General features: G+C 41.2%; 1 protein-coding gene across 1 annotated transcript in view; it reads left to right on the forward strand.

The window, feature by feature from the left end:
* Window positions 1-15,835, forward strand: part of ATL2 (atlastin GTPase 2) — a 41,414-nt gene extending 25,579 nt beyond the window's left edge. Inside the window, exons 6-14 of the mRNA XM_009274829.1 lie at window positions 292-342; window positions 2,507-2,563; window positions 3,588-3,680; window positions 3,963-4,101; window positions 4,947-5,074; window positions 7,247-7,303; window positions 8,563-8,634; window positions 11,296-11,727; window positions 13,865-15,835. Of these exons, the coding sequence (XP_009273104.1) occupies window positions 292-342; window positions 2,507-2,563; window positions 3,588-3,680; window positions 3,963-4,101; window positions 4,947-5,074; window positions 7,247-7,303; window positions 8,563-8,634; window positions 11,296-11,727; window positions 13,865-13,984 (1,149 nt within the window). The 3' untranslated portion in view covers window positions 13,985-15,835. The remainder of the gene's footprint in view (window positions 1-291; window positions 343-2,506; window positions 2,564-3,587; window positions 3,681-3,962; window positions 4,102-4,946; window positions 5,075-7,246; window positions 7,304-8,562; window positions 8,635-11,295; window positions 11,728-13,864) is intronic.

Genomic DNA, 15,835 nt, shown 5'->3' on the forward strand with positions numbered 1-15,835 from the left:
GTGGCATTTTGAAGCATTCAGCAGTCTTCTCTGATTCCTTTATGGCTTGCTTCCTTGGAAAGAAGCTGTTCTAAGAAGGATTAGGGTAGTCAGCAGTGGTTTTGTCCCTAGCATTTTGTATAAGGAAGTGAGTTTTGTTTGAGATGCGTTCTATGACACCTTTCTAGTTGCTGACTTTTGGGTAGTTAGACTTTCTGGAGGGGGTAAAAATACTCAAGATACCTAAAAGAGACTACATGAATGTAAGATAATGTTTTCATGTTACACTAATTCTTTTACTGTCTCTTGCAGGTATACAACTTGTCCCAAAATATTCAGGAAGATGACCTTCAACATTTGCAGGTAAGAATATGCTGAATTTATATTAAGCTGCTTCTGAACTGATAGTCTTGACATTGTTCTTGAAGTTACTACTAATGTAACTGTGATTTGGGAGCTGCCTGCTACTTCATATAAAACACTAAAGCTGACCTGATGCTAAAACTAGTACTACCTATAACAACATTATTTGCATCAACTCCATGATGCTCCTGCTGTGCTAATGCAGAGGTAAAATAGTATAGGCTTCTAATCTGGCTAAATCTTATCTTTCTAAAGTCTGTTCTCTATGTGGTAAGTTCTGAAATTCCCAAAAGGATGAGAAAGGAAAATGATTTATGGGAAGTACTTAATGAGAAAATTCCAATGTTTCTCCTTTTTCTCTAAAATAGGAGAATGGATGGTATTTCATAACTGGTTTCTAAAGAAATGTGGGAGCTTGGGTCAGGGCAGAAAGAGTATTTTCTACCCAGAAGCCTTCTCTAGTTTTCAACTGAGAAACTTCTAGAGTTTTATTTCTGCTTAGAAACAGAAGCAGGAACGAGTTGTCCTCTCTTTACTGTGGGGTTTTCCGTCTCTAATGGAACATTGTGGTCAAAGGCCACTGAATTCTGGCTTCATGTGAATGGCGCAAGAACCTTATCTTCTTAACTTAAAGCCTGTAGCTTTAAAGGCTAGCTTGTGTATTAATAAATGCCTGCCTGTGCTCAGGCCATGACCTTGTCACAGCTTAAAACTGTTTTACATGTCTTCTGATTGAAAGGACTTCTGTCTTGGTCAGTGCTGCAAAAGTCTGGCTGCCAATACTGGAAGTAGAAGAGCACTAACTAAACACAGTCTTGTGATACTGTTCTCAGTTAACAGAGTTGTATCACTGGGCCAACACCCCACTCCCCCCAAAAAAACCCCAACAAACAACCCAAGGAAGCACTGCAAACAAAAAGAGCCCTAGCTAATTATTTGAAAGCCAGGCTTTCCTCATGACTTTGGTCCTTTGACAGCCTCAGTGCAATCTGAATAGAGCGATCCCTTTTTGTTATACTGGAGGGTGAGATTTGAGGGAAGAGAAGGGTGATAAATACAAGCAGTGGGTAGGAGACACCCATGCATTTAAAGTTGGGGTAAGGAATCGTGGGCTAAGGGAAGGAAATTCTGAATTTCTGTTGTAGCAGGAATTTCTGTTATTCTGAAATACTGTTAGTCTCTGTCTGCCTTTTCCATGTAGCAGGGAAGTGAGTGGGGTAGGGAATTAGGATCAGAGGAGCCAGTCTCATGTGGGTACTTGGCCACTTCAGAGCTTCTTTTGCTCAGGGTGACAAGGGCTTGGAAGTTAATTTGTGTTAAATTAGTCTTGTAAGTTTGCAGATGCCTTTGTGATCAAGACAGGGGGAACTGTCCTTTTAGCCATGAAATTTATCTGAGATGTTCCAGGAGTTAGTTTTAATGCAGAACAGTTGCCTGATACTAGAGGATACTGGTGTGCTTCCTTCATCTCGACCTCCAAGATCTGTTAAGGGGGTTAAGCATGGATCAACACCTGACAGTATTGACCTCTGCTGAAACAGCCAGCACAGTCCATAATTGGTGTTCTCATGGGTTGTCTGGCCCACTCAGTCCAGTGAAGAATGCTGCTGCTGGTATTAAAGATGGAGAAAGCAACGAGAGGAAGACAGCTGACACTTACCTTTATACTGGAAGGAAAGAACAATTATCAGCTAAGGTCATGGGCTGAAGTAGAGATCTGGGAAGCTGCTGAACTTGGCTTGTATTTAAATGTCTGATACATTGGCTCTAGCCAAGTTCCTTGAGACTTCCAGGAATAAATCTTTTGTGGGAAGTAAGGGGCAAATGTTAGACAGGCTTACCTCCTTAGCCTAGTAAACAAGTGTTGGAAACTGGCTTGCTGAGACATGCAGCCACCTTTCCTCCGAGAATAGCCCACATGCCACCCACGTAATGCTGTGGTGCATTGACAGTTACGGAATGGCACTGTGAAACCAGTGGAAATCATGTCTCCTTCCTGAATTTTACTGAGGATTGGTGTACTTGTTCTTGAGGTGTATTGGCCATTCTCAACCCATAATAGGATTTAAGATGAAATGCTTTATTTTCTAGTGACATAACAGAATATTTTACAGTAGAAAAATGTGCTTTATATGTGGCACCCTTACACTCTTCTTTCTATCAGTTGTTTACAGAATATGGAAGACTAGCTATGGAAGAAATTTACCAAAAGCCGTTTCAGGTAACTATGTGGATCTTAATGGATCTTAAGCAATTGAATGTGTAGAAAACGAGCTCAGGATAATTTATGAAGAGAAATTAGTTGGGCTGAAGCTAGCCTGTTCTTTACAAGACTGATTTTCCTTCCCTGTCACCACATTTCTTGGCAAAAACACAATGGAAAAATGCTGAAGAGGATCACATTTTGGGCAAGTATAGCTTTGTGCCTGAGTTATGAGGCATAAAAGGAATGTGTCAAGTGATGTGCAGGTGTTAAGGAGAAAAGTTTCACGCTGCCTTCTTACTCATTGAGATATGGTTGGTCTTTGCTGGCGGTATGTGGTTCTGAGTAAAGGTCATGTGGCATCTACGAAATAGCATTGAGGAGGGCTGTGTTGCATTTCATTTACTTGAAGTGTTACTGGCTTCAGTGTTAAGTCTCAAAACTGCTAGCGTCTCCTGACTCTTTGCTAGGCCAGAGAAGGGTTTGAGGCTTCTGTTTAGTGGAGACAAAGACTGAGATCTCTTCCATCCTGAAGTATCCTCCTTAACCTATAAAGGTACTAGTCGACTGCTGTTAGTGGCGAGTTTTAAGACTCTTGTGTCCCTAGAATATTCAGCCTGCAAGTGTGAGTCCCCGATGTTCTTGTGATTGGCCCAGGCAAGATGCATTCTTCGTAAAGCACCTCGTCTGACACAAGAGTAATGTCAAGTAATTTTCTATCTTCGGCTGATGGGAGAGAGGACAGTGTAATCCCTGTGGGATAGCAAAAGGCAAACCCATGGAACAGGGAAGCTATCTTTTTGAGACACTTGGATACTTCCTTTCAGATAAGGAGTGAGTTGCATTTGTGTGTTTATTTGATGTTTTTTTTTTGTTTTGTTTTTTTTTTAAACAAGCAAACGCACCACAAAACTACAAGGCTACTTCATTTAGAGCAGCCAAGCTTAGAAATTTTTTTACTTAAAATAATCACATGTGTGATAGAGTTTCTGACCTTAGGAATGATGCAAGCTATTCACTGCTGTTGTTCTTCCTGTTACAGACACTAATGTTCTTAATTAGAGATTGGAGTTATCCTTATGAACATGCATATGGCTTGGAAGGAGGAAAAAAGTTTCTAGAGAAAAGATTGCAGGTAAGTTATCTCCAGTAGTCCTAGTGTGGTCTTCTAACTTAAGTGACAACTTACTGTCAAGGTAGTGATGCACGATGAGCTAACTCTCTGTGCTAATAAAATACATTTGTGATGTTCCCACTCGTGTGTGGAGTTCTGGGGTTTAGAACTTGACATTTTTAGGTTCAGGAATGAAAGCTTAAAGGCAGTAATAGTACAAAAGTGTGTTTAAGCTGATATTTAATCTTAATTGCAGTACTGTAAAACTATTAGCAGTTCTTACAGCCTTTTTTTTTCCTTCAGGTAAAGCAAAACCAACATGAAGAGCTACAGAATGTAAGGAAGCATATTCACTCCTGTTTCAGTAATCTTGGCTGTTTCCTGTTGCCCCACCCTGGTCTTAAAGTTGCAACAAATCCAAATTTTGATGGGAGGTTGAATGGTAGGAAGCTTTCCATTGTGTGTTTCTTGATTCAGATCACTGAGTTTATTTTCTTTTATAATGGAAGTTAAACACTGAAATGGTTGGCTATTGAAATGCTTGATTGGAAAAACGTAGGGCTAAAAGGTGAAACTACGGAATCTAGAAATGTGCATTGTGTGTTCTTTTCAGTGGTTTAAAAGTAGAGGAGTTAAGCAGGCAGAAGGAATGGATATCTTTGTGTCTAGCTGTTGATTATAATCTGATAACTTGAGACATACTTAAAGGTCATTAAATAAGGATTCTGAAGACTAAGGATTCAGAGGGGAGAATTAACAAAATTAAAGACTTTCTTAAAATTGAAAGGCTTTTCTCTAGAACTTGCTAAACCAAAGGTCAGAACTAGAATGACTTTAAAATAAAAGCTGTAGGCTTCTGCTGCTGCCGAATGAGAGGCAGTCAGATTCTTCCAATTGCTGCTTGTCCCCCAACAGAGGGAATGTATCAGAATGGCAAAGGCTAAAAAAGTGGGTTTGCGGTAGCGGGATACCAACCACTTCTGTGCTGAGGGCACAGACCTGTGGGGGTATTGTGTAAGATGCTGGTGTAATAGGGGAAATGCACTTTAAATATTACAAGGACCATGGAAGCTTGTTCTCTCAGTCTGAAGTTAAGATTAAAGAGTAGGTAGAACTTACTAAAACTAAACTATGTATTAAGACTTTATAAACATCTCAAAAATGAAATCAAGAGTTGTGATGCTATGGATTTTGAAGGGTCATGGGTTATCAGTGTTCCTTTAGGAAATGTAAGATTGAAAAGAAAACTAACCACTTTTTTTTCTGAAATTGATTGAATTTTACTAGATATAGATGAGGATTTTAAGAAAGAACTGCGGAATTTGGTACCATTACTGCTTGCCCCTGAAAACTTGGTAGAAAAAGAGATTAGTGGATCCAAGGTGACCTGTAGAGATCTTGTAGAATACTTCAAGGTAAGTAAACTCATACTAATTATTTCTGTTAATGGCTTAAAAGAAAATATTCTAATTTTAGGGCATGTTGTTCCCAGAGAAGATAAGATATCTAGGCTGACAGTCACTCATCAGCTCACTTTTATTTTCATTTTATTACTCTGACTTTCCAGAAGTGGCACACAACTTCCTAACAGTATAGCTCTTAGCAAGCTACTATTGGCAAAATTGTGGTGTTTGGTTTTTTTCTTTGTAAATAGGCTGAAATACTTCAAGCTGTATTAGAGACTTTTTTCCTATTTTGAAATCCTAGTTTGTCTGGATATGTTGCTTTTTTTTTTTTTTTAAAAAAAAAGAGGGTCTCATGTAGACTGTACAGATAGAAAACCAGCTCTTAAACTGAGAGGTATGCAGTGAAAATTTCAGATACTTACCTCTGGATTTTTAACCTGCAAGGAAGATGCTTTCTAAACACTTGCATATGCAGCACCACTGTATGCTCTGAAATATTTATGTATGATACTTGCAGCTGTTAGACTCTTGAGCTGTTTTGGTATCATCGTGACACCAGCAGAAATGTGATAACATAATCCCTACATCACCATGAATTGGTCTGGTGTGTGTAACTTTTTTTTGAATCAGAATGACTTAGACAGTTGGCTTGGTAGGAGAAAGTGGCACTCATTCCTAAAGACATTAATTTTGCATTACTACTTTTGAGCATACATGTGAAAGGTAGAACAGAGTTGGGCTGATGTTAAGAAAGAAGCTATACAAGGGAGGAATCTGAGACCAGAACTCTTTAACACTTGTAAAACGAAGTAACTTTTTATAAAGGAAAGACATGATATGGGATGCAGAAGTCACGGCTGTTCTGACAAGCATAAAATCAACACTCTGGAGCTCATATGTTCAGTCTCTATATTTACATGGTTGCATGCTGCTTTTTGTTCCACTTTCTTCTCTAGTAAGACCTGATCCTATACAGTGTAGGGAGTGTGTATTCAACAGCAGTTTAGAAAGGACTGCACTGTAAAAACTGAGTGTAAAACCTCCTCTATTGAAAAGCTGCCCGATTCACATCCCGTATCCTGTCTGGGAGCAGTAATGCAGGGTGCTGCAGAAACACTGGTTATATAACTAAAGAGGACTGCTCCCTTGGGACTGTGCATCTAAAGCTGAGATCATGAAGTCTGAGTTGGAAACTGGAGGGCTTTTACTTGGAGGAAATAGCTACAGAAGCAAGGATGGTGTCAAGGGAACAAAGTCCTGTATAACTCTATACATTTTTGTAGGTTGTCCTACAACTTAGAGCACTGGGTATGTAGGGACCCTGATAACCTTGTTCTCTCCTCCTTTACAGAGAGAGGGGCAGAGGCTTGTAGACAAGCCGGGGGGGAGAGCAGTAGTAGCATGAAGAAGAACTGCCCAGCCTCTGAGGGGCTGAGAGTGGCCTTGCTGGTCTAACTTGCACAGCTTGTCGAAAGCGCTGAAGTGGCTACTGCTGCCTGCTATGTCCCTTCCACTAATCTGTCCCAAGAGCTGTGCCACTGGCCATCTTGTGGGCTGGAGAAGAAGACGTGAAGGACGTGTTCTCTTCCAGCCTGGTGAAAGAAAGGACACCTAAGGATTGGTGGGGTGGGGCAGAGAGGGATAGGCTGCCTGCTTGGCTTCCAGAAGTATTTTGGCAGCTCTGTCTGCATTAGTGCTTTGATCTGCTTTTTTTCCTTCCACACTTCAAGGGAGCAAGGCATATTGGGGAAATGTAAGTACTGGTTCTCCCAGCACTGGGGTGTGTTTGGACAGACCTCTAGCCAGAAAGGCTGTGTGAGATAGTCGTCTTCACTGTTTTGTTTTGGGTGAAGGTTCCCTGCCTAGCAAAGACCTTATGTATTTGAGGGAGCAAAAACCTGCTTTTGAGCCTGTCACTTGAGATAGTGGCCATGTCTCCTCAAGGTGCTCTGCTCCCCTGCTAGGCACCAGCCTCAAATGCACAGGAAAGTAAAGGGATTAAAGCACTAGGGATAACTGTGAGAATGCCAGACTTGTATGAAGAAATTTGCTTAATGGAATATTTAGCATTATTACAAAGAAATAATCTACGAGCTCTATCTTTATATCATCGCTCTTCTCTCCTTCTCCTTGATCATAAATGTTTAGGAAAAAGAAACCTTTTTTGTTTCTCCCATTTAGGCTTATATTAAAATCTATCAAGGAGAGGAGCTACCTCATCCGAAATCTATGCTGCAGGTATTTTATTTTTCTTTCAAATAATCTGATAGATGATGTGTACTTTGTAAGTTCTTTGCAATTGAAGATCATAACTGCGCGGGTCTGAAGCTCCCACCCACAGAGCTGTAGTTCTTGAAGGAGCTGTGTACTTTGAAAGCCATCTGAACTGTGTAGCCTGGGTACGCATCTGTGTCTTCCCGCAGTTCCATCTACCAAATGGAGCAGGAGTATATCTGGTTGGTTGGGTTTTTTTAGCTGCTTCAACTTCTAAGTATGTGTTTCCTGTAACTTGCTATTTTGTCAGTATCTTTCAGACTGCATTCAGAGGGCTTTTACCATCAGGTGCAGCAGATAAAATGGAGAAGGCTTATAGTAATGCAGCTATCGCCACTGTCTTGCAGTGTTGGGCTACTCTATGTGGGTTTGTTAGATTGGATAACTGCATTGAGGTTTCTTTTCTGGGTTGATCCAAAGAGGAAGTTATCACCTTTAAACCGATCTGAACACAAACTGATTGTATAAAGCTGTGTGTTGAACCCTTGAATTGTTTGGGATGAAGAGCTTTCACCAAAGTGTGGGTTTTAGGGTCAGTTTTAACCATTTTGTGTTTGTAAGACTTTTTTTTTTTTTTTTTTTAAGCTTCCTGTGTCACTTCATTAAAATATGACTGTTCTGGGTGTTTTCTCATCCTTCAAGGAACCAAATCTTTAGACTTTTGGGGGAGTTCAGAAAACTCATCACAATGAAACAAAGGCTGCTATCATTTCCTCTACGTAGCATGCCATAAATGTGGCTGGGAGATACAGAAGATGATATCTTGCAGCATTAGCTAGAATAACTGTCCCTGACATGACACAGGTTGAAAATAGTCTTAAATTCTTACAAATTCTGACACCAAAACTGCACATATATAATGCAGAAATAATACCAGCTTGCTTCTTTCCTCACAGGTAGTGATGTATTGGGATTAACATTTAATAGTTTAGTGATCCTTATTTGCTTATTAACAACAGAGCATTCGGAAGAGATTGTTCATGATGAAAAGCCTGTACAAGCACATGGGAGTTTGTCTGCAGCTGTACTAGAAAGCTGAAGAAAACATTCTCCTAGTCAGTAATCTGTTTTAATGTGTGTCACTAACCTTCACTTGTTTTTGTGAGGCATTTTCCTGTCAATCGGAAGCTTTGGAGGTTGTGGGGTTATGTTGGGTAGTGTAACTACATGTATGTAACTAGCTGGTAATGCTGTCATGATACATGATGCTCCATGTTTTCTAGGCAACAGCTGAGGCGAACAATCTTGCTGCTGTGGCAGGAGCAAAAGACTTGTACAGTAAAGGCATGGAGCAGGTATGATGACACAACTTTTTCTAACTGCCTACGTGCAAATACAGGCCTTCAGTTTTAATGTTGTACTCGGTGTTGGTTATGAGCATGTTAATGGAGAAAAATAGCTTAGGGCCAGTACTCATGTGTTTTCTGTACTCTGCTCTGAGGTTAGATGTCTGCAGCAAACCCAGGATTCTTTGAGACAGAAATTGCTGAGGAGGTATGGGAATGGGCGTGTTTGTAAGATACCACCTGTTAGTTCCCCCTGCTGCTCTTGACAGACATCATAAAATCCTGTGACATGAAATGGGCAGACAGGTGAGGAGGCATTTGGTGGGCCAGGGTAGCGCAAGAATAGAGTTCTAGTATTATAGTCTCATGCTTCTGAATTGTGGTCATTCATTAGCTGTAAAATGCAAGGATTAAAATTATTCTAAAGTTTAAAAAAAACCAACCCTTGAAATACAAGAATTATCTTGTCTGAAAAAGCTGTATATGTAATTTCCTACTTGCTTCTTCTCTTGAAGATAGTGACTTATACCACTCCAAGCTGAATGTCTAGATGGACTTCATACTTCAAATGTAGTGTTATGCAAAGTTTTATCATAGGAAATTCTGAAAACAATTATGTCTTGTAAAGCTTAACAGGACTATGCTTATTGTGAAACTCTACAACCAGAAAAGACCAGTAGGTGTGATAACATGCTACAAACATAGCTCCCCATTAACTAGGCTAATTCTGGTCTTAATCGCTGAAGTAGCTTTCCATTTTGAAATTAGAGTAAGACCTAATGCTAGTGGCAGACTAGCCAGTTCCAGTTGTTAGCAGGCTGTTTTGAGAATGCTCTTCTAGTGTAGAGACTCCTTCGTTTGTTTCCATTTTGGAAAATCTCTTGAAATAGTAAATGGGTTGTTCATAATAAATGCCATGTCTGCCTTCCCACCTTGAATCTTCAACGGCTGTTGAGATTACTGTAATTGTAAGGTTTCTTACTTGGGGCAAGGAATAAACAGGAACAGATGTTCTCTTAAACAGACTTTGTTTCCATAGTAATGTTCCCCAGTACTGTATATTTTTATATCACTGTAGAGATAGACCCAAATGTCTTGAATCATTTTTTATCCAGATGTCTCAGATGATGTTTTTAACGTGACACAGCTCTGAAACGTCTATTTTTAGGAACAGAAGTGGGAACTCTTTGGATTTAAGACTGGATTATGTAAAGATAGTTCTTACTGTAGCTTCTGAGTTCTCCTCATGAACCAAAGCCCTCCTTTGCTGAGTGTGCATAACCAAAATACTGTCCCCCTAATGACCTTAAATGTAAGGAACAACAGGTGCAGTCACACAGAGTATAAGAAAACAGTGGCAGTTATTTGTGTGGTGGTCTTGATGCATCAGCAGCTCCTAGTGTTCAACACTGGGCAATGTGAAAAGACCGTTTTGGAGGATGAGACTAGTAGCCGTTTTCCAGGGAGTTTTGCCAGATGTGGAGGACTTCAATATGGGAAAAGCAGAAAGGTGCTTGTTAAACTTGGGCAAGGGGCAGAGTGGGAGTGTCAGGATCTTGACAGTGAGGTTTGCTTGAAGAAGCTAGCCAGTGAAGCCATGCATCTTGTGAGGCAGAAAGGGGATGTTGTACTCTGAGAAAGTGATCTTCTATGTGTCCTGCTGAAGGGATAGCAGCAGGAGAAAGTGAAAGTTGTTGCTGCACTCAAGACATAAGATGACAAGCACTGCGATAAGACTACCTTGAGGCAGGAGAGGGAAGGCTGTTGTTTGACATCATATGGAAAGAATGTTCAGTTTTTAGGCATAGTCTGACTGAGGGTCTGGAGGAGTTGGAGCTGATCTGACACATGTATGTCTCTGATGGCCTAGGTAATCTCTAATCATAGTCCTCAAGAGGTCAGAAATCAGTCTTACAGAGGAGAAGTCCTTGGAGTCTAACCATTTTCATACCCATGCTGATTCAGGGAGAGGAAGATGGTGGGTGTCCACATCACGGGTATCCATTTGAGTTCATGGTCTTGTCCCTTCAGCAGAAACATACTCTTACAAGTTGATCAGAATCAAGCCTAGAGGACAGTCTAGGGAAGAATAGGCTAAAGATGTCAGCAGCTAGTTCTTGTTAATTCATATCGGCTGGTAAGTTCCATGGAGCCTGCTAGTGGCAGCAATAAACAGGAATAAACTTGTTGAGTGGGCAAAATCTACCCTGTTTGTCCAAGTTCTGCACTGACCCTCTCACTGAGATGGGTGACCAAGAGTAAAAAGCTGAGGGGAGGGCTTGTGGCCTTCAGAGTTCTCCTTAACCTTCCTCAAGCCAAGCTTTCTCTGCCTCCTGGTGTTCCTTTATTTCACCTTTTCATAACAGGAAAGTACATGTGGCTGATGTCCTGTCCTTCTGGGCTTGCCCAAAGAGAACAGTTGAAAGTATGAGTTCAGTCATGTGCTATAGCTCTGTATGTGATTAGACACATAAGGCTCTTGCTGTGCCATGATGCAAAGTACCTTTAGCTGCTTCACTTGTGACAGGACTCTAGAGCTTACAGAGCCAAGAAAGCTGCAGGAGGTAGTCTGATGCTGGCTTGAGAGGGGGGCAGCGAGGAGCAGGTTTGCTTTCTGTACAGCAGAAGATGCTCAGGGTGTGATGACCTCATCTCTGATTGCTCTAACAGGTTTGTGGGGGAGATAAGCCTTACATTGCCCCATCGGACCTTGAGCAGAAGCACCAGGATTTCAGAGAGTCAGCTGTCAGGCAGTTCCGCTCGGTGAAGAAGATGGGAGGGGAGGAGTTCTGTCAGCGCTACCAGGAACAGCTTGAAGTGGAAATCGACGAGATCTATGCAAACTTTGTGAAGCACAACGATGGCAAAAACATCTTTTATGCTGCTCGTACCCCTGCCACTCTATTTGCAGTCATGTTTGCCATGTATATAACCTCAGGACTGACTGGGTTCCTTGGTATGAACTCCATAGCTACCCTGTGTAATCTCATGCTGGGGATGGCTCTTATATCGTTTTGTACTTGGGCATACGTTAAGTACTCTGGGGAATTCAGAGAAGTTGGAACAGCCATTGATCAGATCGCTGAAGCTATATGGGAACAGGTTGGTATCTGTTTTTAATACAAAATCTTCCTTTCTTGGGCAGACATATCAAACAGTTTCTGTTCAGTGCTGTGAGTGAAAAGCTGGTCTAGACCTAATGGAGAATGCTAGTGCTGCCAAAGGGAAAATCAGCTCAGAAGTGTGACTGCTCTCTTCAGTAAGAGATGCCACACACAAAGAATGTTAAACAAGCTTAGGATATTACCAAAACAGTGTTACTTTAAAGGCCTTACTAGGTGCTTGGACGGTGAAGAGTGGAGGGACTCTTTAAAAACCTTGTTACTTTTTCAGAGCAAGGAACTCTGCTTTTAAAGGTATGTTTAAAGTGATAAACTTGCCCTATGGATGTGGTGGATAAAATATCTCAGGTGGTGCAAGAAATGGGGAAGGTGAAACACTGCTGCCCTCCCTCACCTCACCTGGTGGTGTGATGCTGGAAGGCTAATTAGACCTCAGAGAGAACTGGCTGATGACTTGCAGCAACCAGATTGACTTGCAGCAACTGCTACAAGAGGATGTAGAGCAGGTTTCTTCCTTCAGGAAATTTTGTGTTGTCTGTGACAACTTCAGTTGGTGCAACTGCTGTTGCAAGAAATACTCACCAGACAGACTAATTCCTGAAAGAAAAGACGACATGAGTGTAAGAGTACCAAAGCTGGAGGAGAAAGCCTTCTGTACAGAGATTTTGCTGCCTGAATCCAGTTGACACAGCTGTGTCAGTAAAGCCAATATAAAGAATTCCTGACCAACTGTCATCCTTACAGGTAGTGTTTGGAGCATTCCGAGTAGCTATGTCCAGTGCCAGCAGAAGGAAAACACTTTGGTGCTGTTGTTACTAGAAATAAAGGGCTCACTGAACCTACCTGGGATGACATTAAAATGGGTCCTACAAGGCACGAGCAAATAACTAACTGGAGCCTTCTATAGGCTCTCTGCTACATCTGAAAAATGACTGTTCAAGGCTCATCATAGGTAGTGGTACACTAGACCTATCTGAGCAACCAGGTAAGGTTACGAGTTACACTGGAGCGGAAAAAGTGGATTTCTAATAATAGGAGGGAAATGAACATCAGGGTACTAAATTTTGAGTTACACCCCTAATGTGATTAAAACTGAGGCTCTCCTGTACCACTGTAGCTTCTTGCTTTGGAGCTTGGGGCTGAAGAGCACTGCAGGAAAAGTGGAAGGTGTCAGTTCTACGTGTAGTACTCACTGAGTGCAGCTGCTGCTGTAGGGTACCTAGAGCACATAGGGCTTGGTTTGACTGCTGACCTTCCTTGGAAAGGGGAGAACTTGGCTTGTGCTAGCAGGAGCTTGCCTTTTGTGGGCTAGGGGAAGGTGGTCTCCAAAAGAGCTTGCTGGTGGTGTTGCTGCAGTTGCACATCACCAATAATATGCAAAGCACCTACAGGTCCTGTCTGAGTCACTCTGATTATATACCATGTTCTTGCTATTGATTTTTCTGAATCTCTGCCTTTCTTTTCCCTCCTTGCTTCAGAGGAATCCCAGGAAGGTGAGAAGTTACTGGCAGTCAGTTTCTTTTTCTGAACTTGATTGACTTTTTCTGCTGCCCTTCTAAGAGACACTTTTCCTAACAGCTGAATTCGTGTTTTAGGTGTTTTCCAAACTCTTTGAAGTCCTTAGACGCCGAATGATTCGCCGTGCTCTTACATCAGTGCCGCGACAGCGACTCTCATCCAACAATAACAAGAAGAAAAACTAGCCAGTATTTTTAACTTTCTTTCTGTATCTGAAGTGTTCACACTTACACATATAGGACAATAAGCTGGACCGTCTGGGCCGGTCTGCATAAATGCTGTAACCATACCAGACTGATGCTGCATATAGGGTATGGAATTGCACATCCATCCTTCTAGGAACTGTAAAGTGGTTTGAATTCGGTGAAATACTGCTGTATAGGAGGGATTTCACTTGTGTTCATAGCATGTGACTGATTTAACCTCATTACCGTAGCAGCAAAACTCATTTCTCTTTCAGTTCATGCCAGTTTGTGTCAGACTTCAGCATTCTAAGTTTTTTCATTATTTCAAGTCTCATTTCTTTGTATGTTTTTGTATTTTATTTTCCTTGGTTACCTCATTTTTTTTGTTTCTTTTGCATGTTTCTCATTCCACAGGTGTTGAAGCCCATGAGTGATAATTTGATGGAGGATCATATGAGGCAGTCTGTAAAAAACTCTATCAAAGCAGGCCTGACCGAGCAGGTGTCTCACCATGCCAGACTAAAGACAGACTGACAGTTCATCTCCTCTTCAACTCTGCCCTCTCATCCTAGACATGCTTGCTGTACCATGAGAACTCAATAATAAAATAAATAAAAATAAACCAAAGTTTACAATCAACTGTAGAAGTAGTTTAGTGTGACTGGCTTCACAGATTGCTGCCATCACCTGGGAAGAGTAAGTTTGTCAGTGCTCTGCTTCTAAGACAAATTGGTGCCATGGAGACTGCTGGGTGTGGGAGGGAGGGTGTCTGTTTTATGTATAGTCCTGGTGAACCATGCACGTGTGTGTCTGGGGGGTGTGGGGGGGAGGGATCTTCCCCCAGTGTTTGAGTTGATGCAGTCTCTGGCTTACAGTGGGAATCTGTCCTCTGCAGGAGGTAATTTCAGGGAAGTACAATGATCAGACCCACACAGTGTACCCAAATGTACCCAGTTCCACAACATCCCTTCGCCACCTCTAACGAGCGTTTCTGTGCATTGAGTGTACCAAGTCCATGAAGCTGTTAGAGCCACTACATTACAATATGTATCTTGCTTTATTGCCTTTTATACCAGTGTTACACAAACGCATGTATTGGTTCCTCATGCTGCCAGTGGCAGAACTGACTCGTGAGGGAGGCGGTGGGGTCAGAGCATATGGTGTCTTGCCTTGAACTCGCAGACCTGGTCCTGAGGGAGCTGCATATCAGAACTGAGCTGTCTTTTGCAGTTTAGCCTTCATGTATATAATATTGCCATTAATTCTACTGGGGGAGAAATTCCATCCAAAAATGTTGCCTACAGCTACCAAGCAATGAGTTAGGATTGTCTGTACAGTGTGTTTAGTTTTTATTTTTTAAGAAATCACAGATAGGGCATGTATATGAAATATAAATATATAAATACAATTTTGTATCAAAGTTTTGTAGTTTATGGCAAAACCTGGTTCTGTGGTAGCTAAGTGCAGTCCCTGTAAAGGAATGTTTGTGGCTCATATAAATGTGTGAATGCATCAACAATTTGAAGTTTTTTGATATATTTGTGATATTTACCTGCCTTGAGCACTGCAATCTCTCACCCCCTTGGGAAAATCAATGGGAATGTTTGTTGTGAAACTCTTGTCTTCTGTTGCATTTTAAAGTTATTTCCTGTAATTTATTTTCAGTACATGATTAAAATCAGTTGTGTATATATGAAATGAAATTCGTGCTTATTTTTAAAAGATGTTTGAGTATGTATTCTACTACATAAACTATGTTAAATACCTATCCTGACAATTATATGAACAAATTGTCTATTGTACTTCATAGCTTTCTATTGAAGCTGATGTTCCTCTCATGCTTGTCTCTGAAAGATGACATCTGTCTAGCTCATATCCCCTCCCTATATAGGAGAACTTTCTGGTATTCTAAAGCACGCTTCTTGACTTGTGGAGTTACTTGTCAGCTTCTGCCCTCCAACAACTGTATCATTCTGAAATCTTGTTACCGGCTCTGTTTTCACTCTTGACTAAATCGGTATCAACTAAGGCATTTTCAGATGTGTGGAGTGTAAAGGCAGCTAAATAATTGACTGCTGTAGTTTCAGCTGGAAATGACTGTGTGCAATAGCTGGTTTTTCTGCATTCCTAAATGGTAACAATTTCCATCAACATTTGAGCTTCATCAGTCTCCCCTCTCTTGAGTGAGGGAACTCATCTGTCTAGGACTAAAGCAATTGCACTGTGACTTTTGTACCATAAAGAACTGCTGGGGAGTGGTGGTTACCTGCCCTCTGGAGATGAGGGCTCAGCTCCAGGTGAATGATGCTGAAGATGAGGTAGGAATGTTGCATTTTATGATATCTTCTCTCAAACTGTACAGATTAAATACTGTTATTTAAACAA

This window comes from Aptenodytes forsteri, unplaced genomic scaffold (assembly GCF_000699145.1).
Source record: "Aptenodytes forsteri isolate BGI_AS27 unplaced genomic scaffold, ASM69914v1 Scaffold272, whole genome shotgun sequence".
In the NCBI taxonomy this organism is placed as follows: Eukaryota; Metazoa; Chordata; class Aves; order Sphenisciformes; family Spheniscidae; genus Aptenodytes; species Aptenodytes forsteri.